The sequence below is a fragment of the Pleurotus ostreatus genome (assembly GCF_014466165.1).
Source record: "Pleurotus ostreatus strain PC9 chromosome Unknown scaffold_6, whole genome shotgun sequence".
Lineage (NCBI taxonomy): Eukaryota > Fungi > Basidiomycota > Agaricomycetes > Agaricales > Pleurotaceae > Pleurotus > Pleurotus ostreatus.
Window position 1 is genome coordinate 1,812,501 of NW_023503161.1, and position 12,850 is coordinate 1,825,350.

At 48.6% G+C, this 12,850-nt stretch overlaps 4 protein-coding genes across 4 annotated transcripts; 3 read left to right on the forward strand and 1 right to left on the reverse strand.

Moving 5' to 3' along the window:
- Positions 1 to 1,268: 1,268 nt before the first annotated feature.
- PC9H_008854 (uncharacterized protein) lies at positions 1,269 to 1,936 on the reverse strand (the record flags this gene model as incomplete). The annotated part of the gene is made up of 2 exons (XM_036778361.1): positions 1,269 to 1,777; positions 1,831 to 1,936. The coding sequence occupies 2 exons, from the start codon at positions 1,934 to 1,936 to the stop codon at positions 1,269 to 1,271; spliced, it is 615 nt and encodes a 204-aa protein (XP_036629789.1).
- Positions 1,937 to 5,755: 3,819 nt separating this feature from the next.
- On the forward strand, positions 5,756 to 6,403 carry PC9H_008855 (uncharacterized protein; the record flags this gene model as incomplete). Its single annotated transcript, XM_036778362.1, has 2 exons — positions 5,756 to 5,890; positions 5,951 to 6,403. 2 exons carry the CDS (start codon positions 5,756 to 5,758, stop codon positions 6,401 to 6,403), a joined length of 588 nt encoding a protein of 195 aa, XP_036629790.1.
- Positions 6,404 to 7,078: 675 nt separating this feature from the next.
- PC9H_008856 (uncharacterized protein) lies at positions 7,079 to 7,987 on the forward strand (the record flags this gene model as incomplete). Its single annotated transcript, XM_036778363.1, has 3 exons — positions 7,079 to 7,267; positions 7,332 to 7,873; positions 7,927 to 7,987. 3 exons carry the CDS (start codon positions 7,079 to 7,081, stop codon positions 7,985 to 7,987), a joined length of 792 nt encoding a protein of 263 aa, XP_036629791.1.
- A 299-nt stretch (positions 7,988 to 8,286) lies between these two features.
- On the forward strand, positions 8,287 to 9,440 carry PC9H_008857 (uncharacterized protein; the record flags this gene model as incomplete). Its single annotated transcript, XM_036778364.1, has 5 exons — positions 8,287 to 8,460; positions 8,517 to 8,995; positions 9,046 to 9,229; positions 9,286 to 9,400; positions 9,427 to 9,440. 5 exons carry the CDS (start codon positions 8,287 to 8,289, stop codon positions 9,438 to 9,440), a joined length of 966 nt encoding a protein of 321 aa, XP_036629792.1.
- Positions 9,441 to 12,850: the final 3,410 nt, after the last annotated feature.

Sequence of the window (12,850 nt, forward strand, 5' to 3'; positions counted from 1 at the left end):
CGTGTTGTTGTTGTCGTCGTGTAGTCGTTGTCGTTGTCGTGGCCAGACAGCGCGGGGGAGAAGGGTGGAGTGGTGGTGGTGGCAGTGGCGTCGTCGTCGTCGTGGTAGCCAGAGAGCGCGGGGGACGGGAAATGGGGAGCGGGAATGTCAGTAAATGGAAGAAGGCGGCGGGTGATACACGCACCTTTTCCCCTGCTCATCCACTTCCTTTTTGTCTGTTGCTTTGGTGGTTTTGCGTGCGGGTTTCGTTGACTTGGTTTTCACGGCGACGCTGGGAGCCTTCTTGCTTTGGCTGCGTGTCGTTGGGGGTCTTTGATCTTGGCTTTGTCGCTGCATGTCGTCGGCGTGGTCGTCGCTGTTGTGCGTGCTCGAGGGCGTTATCGATGGTGGTGGTGGTGAAAAAGAAAGAGACGTGGCAGTGGGATCAACCACCTGCCATTTCTGGACTCCGGCGCTTATTTCGGCGATGGGCGGTGTGATTAGATAAATATTAGATAGTGATTAGATAACGATTAGATAAGACAATCGTAGCATATCATATTATATAAATATAAATGTATCATATTATATAAATATAAATGTATCATATTATATAAATATAAATGTATCATATTATATAAATATAAATGTATCATATTAGTGAGTGCCATTATGGCCTAGTGGTAATTTGCAAAGCTGTAGCGCTTATTGGGCGCTTAACTGTTCAGAGCGTCGCGGGTTCAATTCCTTCTGATGTTTTTTTTTATTTCAATTTATAACTGATATTATTGATTATTGATTAATATAGTTATTATGCTTGTTCAGGTATTGTTCACCTGAACACCAGGTGAAATTCAGGTGAACATATGAACATCATCTGGTGTTCAGGTGAATTTCAGATGAACATATGAACACCACCTGAACATCAGGTGAATTTCGGGTGAACATATGAACATCACCTGAACATCAGGTGAATTTCACCTGGCCATTTTCATCTGAATTCACCTACTGTTCAGGTGAACAGTTCATATGACATGAACGTCACCCGAACATCAGGTGAACAATAGCTGAACAGTAAAATAGAATATTTGGTGAAAATTATTCAGCTAGTGTTCGGACTCTGTTCGGGTGTCGTTCGAGTGTCGTTCGGGTGTCGTTCGGTCATTCAGGTGAACTTCACCCGAACATGTGGGAGAGCGCGACATGCTCGACAACGGAGAGGCTGGCTTTACTTCTTGGTATATGCTCAATCGGTGGAGCTGGCTGACAAGCACTTGATCCTCGTCATCTCATAAGGAGTAATCACCCCTGATCATCTCCCTGATGCGGCAGGAGTGGTGAGTGATGTGGTAGGTGAGGATGGCAGGGTAGCTGAAGTAATGAGAATATTCGTGGAGGAGGTTGGTGTATGCCTGGGAGGAGATGGCAACATCGGTCACTGCTTGGATGCTGCCAGGCGTCCCGGCGTAGCAGTAAAGGATTTGAAAATACACGCCCAAGGTGCACATGAAGGTGGAGAAGTCTGGGAGGTCCTTGATGGGGGCCATGTCCATTGCACGTAATGTGCCGTCCTCAAGAGCATACATTGTGGTGGTTGCCTTCGCAGTGACGCTGGGAATGAGTTTGCCAAGCTGCTGCGGCTTGAACTCGTGCTTGCCAATAGATACCACGATTGCAGCATCAACATCAGGAAAGAAGTCAGGAATTGATAACATACCGATAGAGGTGTTGGCTGTAGGAGGAGGCACATAAGGGATCAAAGGGGGGGCCCCTTGAACGAGTGGCGCGACCAGGGCAGCTGGAACCGCTGGGACAGGAGGGACAGGGGGAGGAGGGGGGGAGGAGGGTTACTCACTGCTTTGCGAAGGAGATCAAGGATCTCGTTCACACTCGATTCCAATCCTATGACCCGCATCTCCAAGGGATTGGGCTTCTGGTTGCCTGTGTCACCTGCCATGTTCAGTACTGGGGACAAAGGCCGAGTGGGTGGGACTGTTGGTGAGTTTGGGGGTGAGGGATGCGGAGTGGCAGAAGTGACTGATGAAGTGGCTATGGAGGACGATGATAGAAAGCGGCCGTTGGCGTCGCATGGGCAAGCAGAGGTGCGGGCTTTCCGTGGAGGCATCCTGGAAAAGAAATGAACAAGCTCAATGTGCTATTGAGTGTGAACATAAGAAGATGAGAAGTGTACATGGGTAGTGACTGTATATATACGTGCACGCGCAGACAAAGGTGCGAAGCTCAAAGGGAGAGATAGGGGAATAGGAGGTTCACATGCTCTCACAGACGGACTGTGGATAAATTGCATCTATCCTCTCACTTTTGGGTGTCTCCTTCGCATTTCAGGCAGCCCAAGCAAGAAAGTGTTTGGCAGCTACAAATTCACACATTCACATTGCCATGACGAGTTGGATAGACTACAGTTTCAACAAAATCTAGTTTTCACAGAAGACACCCAAAGGCAGAACACAAAAGTAAGTTAACTGTCATCTAGTTTGTGTGTTCATAAAATTCACAATCCTTCCGACGCTGTGAACCCCGACAATCTGGATATGGGCGAGAGCAATTCTTACATGTTCGAGTTTTTCGAACAGTACGCACAGCACTGCCAGCATGGGGTGTTACAGAAAAGACAGAAGCAAAGGAGCCCACAGAAGCAGCAGGAGTAGGTTGAAACCCTGATGATGAAGGTGCATATGTATGGGGATGAACAGTATAAGGATACGGAATGATATGAGGTTGTGAGTACAAATTGGCAGACAAAGGCAAAGTCCCAACATAAGGAGCAGGTGTGACCACAGGGGGCTGCACTTCACTGAGAACATTAAGGACTGCACTTCTGAAGTCAGAGTGTGGGTTGGGTGCACTAACATCATATCAGTATTCTGGCAATACCAATGTAATTGAAGACATACCTATTTGCTGGATTTGAAAGAGCACTGTCTGTTATATCAGTTTCCCCAGCTTGGTTCAGCTGCATCTTGAAGACTGATAGTGCCATCCAGCAGTGGAACAGAAGTAGTGATAACTCGAGTGTATCCTTGTTTGTCTGGTGGCAGGTGCGAAGGTTTCGATCAACTTTGATGCATCGTTGAAGACTCTGAGGAGCCAAGAAGTCCATGGCAATTTTGGCACATGGTGTAATATTAGAGACCTTGAGGAAATCAGTATAATGGGGCGAGGAGGAAACAGACAGCTAGCTGCACGAACCTGATGAGCACAGCCAGCTGGGATGAATACAACATCACGATGATGCTGCTCAAATGTGAATGGCCGTACATTATAACGAGCTTTGAGTGTTTCGAGATGTTCGTCGGTAAGATATACATGATAGGAGCTGATAGAATCGATCCGGGAAAAGCTCTGTTGTTTTTCATCCCGCAATTCGGAAATAATGAACTCCTTGAGTATTTCCAAATGTTCGCTGGAAAAGATATGCCAGAGCGCCTTGCCGTCATCAACCATGATATTAACTGTGTCAGAGATGTCGATGTGTAGACGGGTGCTTCCATTCTGGTGGCTAGTCATTGCCGCGTATAGCTTGGGGCCTGCAATAACAGCTCAACAAGGGAAACTATGTAAAAGTATAAACTCACACACCAAGGTCGGGCATGCAAGTATAGTTTGCCGGGAAAAAATTCGTGATATTCAAACGACCATATTCACTGGTGTATTCGCGTACAGGAAGGGCCCTTTGAAAGGCTTGGGCGGGTATGGGCACTTTGAGTTTGAACGACGTGTCGGTGGGATAATCCTAAAGATGTCGAGACTCAGAGTTGGATAACTGCCGTGGTATCCCAGGACATGTGTTACCTTCAACTTCCACACATTGGGCCCAGATGTAGACATTGATTGCAGGAACGAATCTACAATGTCTTCGCGTGTGCCATAAGGCTCTTCACAATCGACCAGAGTACAGCTGTCGGGACCGAAACATGCAGCTAAGTAATCCGAAGACCATTTTCCGTCCGGTCGAACACCGTCCCTACACACGAAGGGCAGGCCCCGAATCCAGAGATAGTCAAAGTCGGAGAGTCCGCATTCCCCTTCAATGATTGGGATGTGTCGGTGATCATTTGCGGCTAGAACCACGGCCTCCAGATAACTAGCTGGGGTCGAGGGGCTGAGGCCGTGGCTAGGGACAGGCATTCCCTGCGTAGCGACCGATTGAAGATCAGCCGCCAGTCTGTGTATATCAACGGGGCTGATTGCTGATACAAGTACGTTCTCCGTGTCGCAGCACTTCTGATGTGAAGGTTGACACGATAAGCAGTAGTGTCGCCCGCATAACTCGCAGATCCAAGATACCAAATCTAACGTCCAGCTGCAAGCATCTATAATGTACCGTAAGCAGTGTAGATACCCAAGTGAGCATATCATTGTTACCACATTCGTCCTTCCAGTACGGTGACCTTGTCGTCGGAATAATATTTTTTCCGTGAGCATCGACGATTTCGACTTGCTTGCGAACAATGGGTAGTAAAGCAGGAGCTAGATATGACTTCAAAAACCGTGAGTGGGAATCCGGCATTCAACTCAGGGCCATCGGAACGCATATGTACACACCTGCAGGAACAGTATAATGTCAACAGTGACACCCGTCTCAAATATATCTCTTTCATATACAAAATCAGGATATTCCGCTCGTAGGGTACCCTCGCATTTAAAGCGAGTGAATCGGCCTCCCTGAAGGTCAAAATCAAATTTGGACTGGGGGAGCTCGTGAACTCGACGGAGATCTATAGGAATTGTATTTTCGTGAACCGAGAAATTCGCATTATCTAAATCTCTTACTGCGAAAACAGCATGTTGTCCTATCACTATCAAGCGAATGACAGATGTAGCATAACGTGAGTTTTGTGTAATTTTCCCCCAGCTTATTTTTGAACGCGACGCAGTCCGTGTCTTGAATGAAAACGCTGAGGTTGGTTTCCCCTTCTGATTCGGTCAAATCAGATAGGTCTGAATTCGAGTCTGGTTGTAGCTGCATGATAAGACGTGTCGACGTCGTCGTATCTATGCGTGCTATATCGTTTTGCAGCTTGCGTCGAAATACAGTGAAACGAAGTCTGCAGTTGCAGCCAAATTCGGGACGGGCGGAGTATAGCGTTGAACACTTTACTTCGGACTCGCGAGATAAAAAGTACCTGTAGGAGCAGAGTCAGTGGAATTTGTGTGCATGTATCTTCGAACTTACACGTACGGTATCTTGCTGTAGCGTCGCCAATAGATCGCAGTTGCTCTTCGCAATGAAGATGGCGTGCGTGTAGCAGCGTGTACTATACACGACGTTGACGAATCACGTGGACGTCGGACTGCAAACTTCCGTCTAGATCTAGAACTGCAACTGCAACTACTAGGCAACTCATGTATATATCTAGAGCTCTAGATCTATATGCATATGAATATATAGGCCTCTTTGCGCGTTCAACGCCTAAGAGGCCTGATATATATAAGCTACCCCCTGCTCCCCCCTTGACCATGTGAGAGCTGCGAAGCTGATCGATATTCACCACTCGCCGATCTGTACATATATATGCATGCGATTCAAACGACTTTCGTGGATATACGTACATTTCAGCTCGCGACCGCCCGATCGTGTCTAATTATCCATGTACACAGCAAGCTGAGTTGATATTGCATCCATCCATATGCATCAAATACATGCACATTGCATGCGTACGTATACGCGCCATACACATTTTCTACATAAGAGCCTTCTATAGAAGGTTTATGTCTCATCCCAATAGCAATTATAAACTTACCCCTCGCCAACATGAGACTCGACGTGCAGCGCTCCAGCGTCAACAGGTCCCCGAGCGTTCAACTCCTACCCTTTGGGCCATCTAGATCGGCCAATTCTCGAGCGGCTTCCGCTGCCGCACGCGCTCACAAGTCTCAGCGGGTTAGGGTGGGTCCTCCTTCCACCTAATATGCGGCTATCCTTTGTCTAACGTCTGATTACCTCTAGAACGCGAGAGGAGTGCAAGGCTTTTTGTTTGCCCAGCACGACCACAGACGCCGCATGCGTAACTTCCCCCTCTGTGCTGGTAACGACGTCGACATCAATAAACTTCCGGAAATCGACGTGAAGAAGGTGTTCCAAGGCCACGGAGGTGCTGCCTACCGTGTACATGACGCCACGGTCTCCCTCGCAAGCTCCCATCGTCATCGCTTCAGGATCTATGGCTACAGCAAAACGACATGTGATGTAAACCAAGCATTGCTACGAATTGCGCCACACCTTCCATGGAGAGGGGAGCTCGCCGTGTTCCGTCTCGGCGAGATCGTGCCATACCTCGCTTCACCTGTGATTTCCAGTGTCATTGTAAACAAAGCCATCAGAATGTACCGCGTTTCCCTACCCCTTTCCCCAACACTAATGAATCTACAGGTTTATGGCCTCAGTGGCTACATCCATTGATTCAAATACGCGCTCTCCGAAGCAGATTCTCGTAAGTCGCTTCCCATTGAGCTATCTCGCTTCGATTAATTACGCTACGGCTATAGGAATAAATGCGAATCATGAATCCAGTTCCGGTTCACTATACGTCGTTAATCAAGTATATGCACTCTTAAGCTCATATATCTATTCCTACGCCTTTCGATAGTCCCACCGTGTATCTCCCTTCCATGCTTGTCTTCCTTAATGTATTGTAAGTTATCCCCGCGCGCGGTGCTTTCTTCCATGCTGAAATTCACCCAGACATGTATGGCCAGCGGGTCCCCCGTACGTACGACACCCATATGCATGCATCTGGCACGTTTAGATCGATCGATATCGTCACGGATCGAGTAGATCTGTCGCGGAGCCGACGTGGCCACGGGCCCGGACGCATTGTAATCTCTCGACTTCGTGTATGTTTCCGATTACCACCGCGAAGGAAGAAAAATTTGTACATCGCCAGGCCTGCAGCTGCGCATGCAGCTCATAATCAGCTCTATAGCAGCTGGCCATGGCCATGGCCATCGGAATGCATATGTCCATGCATGATGGTGCAGCATGCATTAGTCACGTACACAGTCTTTGCTATATATAGGCCTGGTGGCAGCGATATTGTATACCACACACCCCAGCTCCACATCTATAGCTAGCGTCATGACAGACTTGCTACCTATCCTGGTGCACATCCTGCACATCCTACGCCTCTCCTTTTACGCCATTAGGGCCTCCGTGGCTGTCACGATGGCGTTCCTCCTTTGGCTTCTCATAATGCGCCCAGCAAGAGCAACTATGCATGTTTACCGAGGTATTCGTGACGTCTGGAAGAAGCATTATGCTCAGAAGGTGAGATGATTCCGTCTCATTCATTGTCTTAGCTATGCTATCTTACTGAATTCGCTATGCAAAGGATCACCCGCACGCGATTCTCTACAGAATCTGCACCAAGGAAATCCAGCTCGTTCCCCTTCGACCAAGTCGATATCGCCGAAGCGACGCCCTTGGCATGCGCCTCAATGAAATCGACGTAGCACCCTATCTCAGCGGCCCTGCTAATGATGCAAATATCCACCGAAACCGCTTCAATTTTGTCTTCCGTCCTTTCCCATCACTGACAGATATAGGCGCTCTCGTGCCTATCGACCCTTTGGACGAACAAACTCGTCCCTCCATGCATCCCGATGACTACGCAGAGCACGTACCACGCCCGAAGAAAAATATGTTGTTCACTTTTCTCTTTGAGCCTGGGGACGTCGCCTATGGAGTCAACTCCCTTATGATCGATCGTATGAGCATCGAAGCTAATGGATTTCGCGCTTGGACCGGATCGGTTTTGGTCGTCAAGACGCGGGGTCCATTGTCGGACGATCCTACCACCCCCTGGGGCGGCAAGGCGCTTGTAGAAAACGCTGTTGAAACCGACATCCCCTTGGTGGATAATTGTATCTTGAAGTGAGTACGCATATCGTTGAAAGTTGATTTCTAATTAATCACGCACCTAAAAGGCTTTCTGACTTCAGGCCCGAAGTTCAGAACGAAGATGAAGAGACAAACTTTGCCTTTTAGTCACCGTTTTGCTCCATTTTTTGTGCTCTAATTCTGGTTTCATTTGCTGTGGTGCTTTGATGCGCATACCGATTTGATATCAATATCTACTTTGTCATTTATCTATAAGCCGAATAAAATATTTACTTTCAAACTTGGAGCGCAATTAATATTGCAACTTGCGCCTAATAGCATCTATATTTCGCAAGCTAAATAGTCGGACTTTGAACTTTGGGCCGTCACAGACTACGATTGCAAGTCCAATATGCCATGCATCTCGACCTCATTCCCAATTGATTAGCCATTTCTTTCTACTATATATGTCTCCACGCAAAGCTATGAAGTTCTTCGATGATGAGCAAGAAGAATGGCTCAAAACCAAGGTCGACGGCTTCGAGCAATCAATGGGCAAAGAAATCGAGCGCAAACTCTGGTATGCGACACTACGTAAGGAGTGGAGTGATAGGTGGGATCTCAAACCAGAACAGCTCCATGTACATCACAAATGCTCTATAATTTGCCTCGTTAACAGTCCGCTCATGTGGCGCAGATGTTTCCCACCTACTTCAGAAATGCCCTCCTCAAACGCGGCACCTATAAAGTAACAAAGCCCAGGAACCAAACTCGAACTCGTTGCAAGGCGTTTCGCACTAGATCTTCAGCTTCAGCCCTGAAGCTGAAGGACGAGAAACGCGGCTCCTCTCGGGTCACAGAACCTGCCGCCCGCTCTCGTACGCGTCGCTCTGGTGCCCGCACCAGAGCTGAGGTCCGAGAGCTTCATTCACTACTGGCACCCACTTCTCGCCATCAATACAAACGAACTTTATCTTCTCGGGGCGACGAGGGCTTAGCACCTCCTTCGGCTGCCTTGTCGTCCTCTGGTACTCCAAACATTGCCCTCGATGATGAAATGATAGACCAACTTGCCTCAGACGACGAAATGATAGACCAACTTGCCTCAGACGACGAAATGATAGACCAGCTTGCCTCAGACGACAACGGGAACACTCTCTTGACGCAAACTCCATGGTAAGTTACATGCTTTATTCCAGATTTGGGTCTCACATACGCGCCAACAGCGTTCGGCAATACGACATCCAAGATACTTCAACTTCATTGCTAGAAATCGATATGCCTGGCGTCAGCGCTAATGATGTCTCCCTTCTTCTTGACGATGGGCGCCTTGTCGTGCATGGGCGCACCGAGTTCAGGGGTCGTGTTTGGAGCTACCAATGGGAGGGCCACGTCGACTCATCTATTCCTGTATGTTCATGATTCCGGCTTCATAATTAGCCAACCCTCATAGGATTCTTTTCTAGGCCGAACACTTTCAGTGTGGTATGCAGTACGGCAGGCTGGGCATAGCATGGCTAGAATCTTCGCAGCCAGAGGACCAGTTGCCAAACACATCCCACCACTTACTCACTGGCGAAAGTAAGTTTCTCACGTACTCGCCTCAGTCTCTTTCTCATGACTCCGAAGGAAACTGGCCTTGGCAATGAATCCAGCAAGGTTTCCCCCCCATTTTCTTGAATATCGTCACTCCCAGCACAACGCCAGCACACCCGTTGCAAAAGCACACATTACCAGCCTCATTCGTACACAATTACATCTCTGCGCCGGACTTTTGACTTACCACAGCTGCTTGTATCTCACGCCTACTCCCACTGTGTACGGTTCCACAACTTCCTGCTCCCAAGATTCCAATGTATCTGCCGAAATGTACCAATAAAACTCGATGTCACTCTGTGCTTATATAGTAGCGCGTCTCACAATATCGTTGAGATTCACTTATAGGCAAATCTCCAAAGTGCCCAACGCTTCGGAGACTTGCCCTTGGTTCCAAATCTCGATCATACGAAATGGACAGTCCAACGGTATGCATATGTCAGTGTTGGCTCATCATTGATTGAAATTGACGCGAAGGATAGTCTCGGCCTATGTTGCAGACGTGGAAGCGCGAGCAGTAGGATCGCCTCATCAGCTGTTACTAATTAGCACTTAAAATAGACTCACGCGCGACATATTACAGGCGCCCGCTTGGATAACACGTGACCGTATCCCGCCTACACACAAAGGTGATCAAAGAGCCTTTGGCACCACAAAACTCTTTATGATCAAGTATAAATAACCGCTACTACAGGTACTACTTGTATCCTCTCCCCCACACCAACATGGATACTCTGATATGTGCAGGACTTGCGGCAGCGTCCGCCACGTTGTTACCAGGTCGAGACGTAAGTTCACCCAATTGTGCGTCTCCTCAAGCCAATATTAACGGAGAGGTCAATTAGGCATTATTCCCCAGCTTTAAAGCAGCCGTGCACGTGAAACCGGGTGTCGAACCCAACGAACGGCAGTCCCCAAAGCTGGATCGCCAAGATAGCTCTAAATCTGAGGACCAGCTGCCTCCTCTACCTGCCAATGGTCCTGAATCCAGTGAGCACTCGCCTCCCCCATTTGATAGCTTCAACGCCGATGAGAAGTCGCCTCCCCTAGTTAATTCTGAACTCACTCCTCCTGCCGAGCTACCGCCTCTTCCCGATGGCCTTGAGCTTGACCAGCCGTCGCCTCGCCCAGTTGATAGCTCTGGACCTGATGACAAGCCTCCTCCTGCCGAGCTACCACTTATTCCCGATGGCTTTGAGCCTGATCAGCCGTTGCCTCCACCAGTCGATGGCTCTGGATCTGATGATAAGTCTCCTACTGCCGAGCTAGTGCCTCCTCCTGATGGCTTTAAGCCTGATCAGCTGTCGCATCGTCCAGCTGATAGTTCTGGATCTGATGATAAACCCCCTCCTCCTGGAAAGCTACCGCCTCTTCCCGACAGCTTCGAGTCCGATGAGGAGTCACCCTCCGTTGTTGACTCTGAATTCACTCCTGCTTCCGATGACTCTTCGACCTCGCAAGCGACGTTGATCCCCCGTGGCAAGTGCAACATCCCTTCTATCTCCGCTTCGCCCAAACGCACTCCCGATGATATGAAGGCACTGGAGTAGGTGAAGGTTTTGACAATCTGGGTCAATAACTAATGGATGCATAGTGTGCCACTTGACGCCGTCGAAGCGGACACATTCACCGAGGCAGGGCCTGTTTCCCCTAGCCCGAACCTGATCCAAATACCCCTAGATACATATACGCATTTACTAGACCAAATGACGCGCTTCTTCTCTCACCTGCACGTCTCACCGCCCCCCGCCCTACCAGCTGCAGTTGCTCCAGACATCCAACAGGGCTGTTGTCCTCAAGGACCAGACGTACTGCGAGTCGTAGAAAGCTTTGAAGCCTCAAGCAAGGTGTCCGGTCACCATTGATGGACTCCGCTCCGAAGCTTACCTCTTTGATTCTCAGGCCCTACGGGGAGATTTACGGGGGGCAAGGCGCACAATGGCAAATCTGGTAAAGACTTTCTTAGACTCGTCTGACGTTGTTCACATCTGCGAACCAGGCTGAAACTTTGGAACACTCTACACACTCGTTCCTCTTACAGGAGGAACTACACGGGGCAAAACGCATAATAGCCAATCTGGTAAGCACTGTTTGAGATTTGTCTGGTGGTGGTGTTGCTGACATGGCTGAGATCAGGCTGAAACCTCGGAGCGCTGCGCAAACTCAAATGTACGTCCTCATGGCTGTGTCCTTCCATTTCTACCTGTTTGATGAATATATATGTAGGTGACCTCCATCATTACACGGCAGCAGGCCATGGAGATAGACATCGCAACTCTTAAACAAGAGGTAAATTCCACAGCATCCTCCGCGTCGCCCCTGCATATTCCACCCACTCACTACTGTTCATAGACTTCCAGTCTCCATGACCGAAGGACGGCCATCGTCCTCGAGGACAGATTGGATGAGGTGCGCAAACGGAGAGTTTATCATGCATTCTCAATTTGTCTAAATGCGCATCTTTCTCATTAGGTGTCTGATCTGAGGCAGCGTTTAGAAACCCAGGTCAATACACCCCTCGCATCGATAAACAAGGTTGATCCCAAGTCACTCACATCCGTCTGACAGTTTCAAGTAAAAGAGAGGAGTTTTGCTCTCGAAAAGCAGGAGCTTGAAGGACAGGTAGGCTGTTGTTCGCCTTGGAGTTGAATAGCCATCACAAAGGTACTGCGTAGATTGCGCAACTCAACCAGGCCCAGAAGCAGGCCGCCCAGCAGAACGAACAAATGACCCGCGAAGTAGGTGTCCCCCTGTCGGTAACCTACATATGACATAAATCTTGTCAGCTCGAGTATCTTCGACGCGATTATGAAACAGAAGTTCAGAAGGTCGGTTCTCGAGATACTAGACTACAGACGAGCGACTAAGAGATGGATTCAAGCTTGGAATTCGGAACACAGACATCCATGCCGAAGTGAGTTTCTCATTCTGATAGTGATATATATATTCTCATCCTTGCCAGGCCATGCATCGTGTGGAGCTACTCGCCACCGAAAACAAGGCTATTCGGGCTCAGGTTTGTATTTCTTTCAGCCAACGGAATTCGCTAGATTTGACGCATCAATTACGTGTTAGAACTCCGAGATTGCGAGTATTGCAGTTAATCAGGCAAGCAAATCCAACGTATGTTTCCCCCCATATTGATGATAGTGTAGATCGGCGCCCTGCAATGCGAGGGAGCGCGCCTCCAGGAGGAACGATCTTGGGTTGGGGACAAGGTCAGTCGCCACGCGATCGCTCACCGATTCTGTATATCACATATATAATCTAGGTGAGCGAGTTGATCAGTAAATGCGCAGCCTACGAGGTTGAGAACGTGCATCTACATACACAAGTTAGTAACCAAATAATGCATAATGCTGATCATCGTTCACTGACAATTGCAATTAATTGTGTGCGGTTATATATGCAATCTAGGTGAGCGAGTCAATCAGT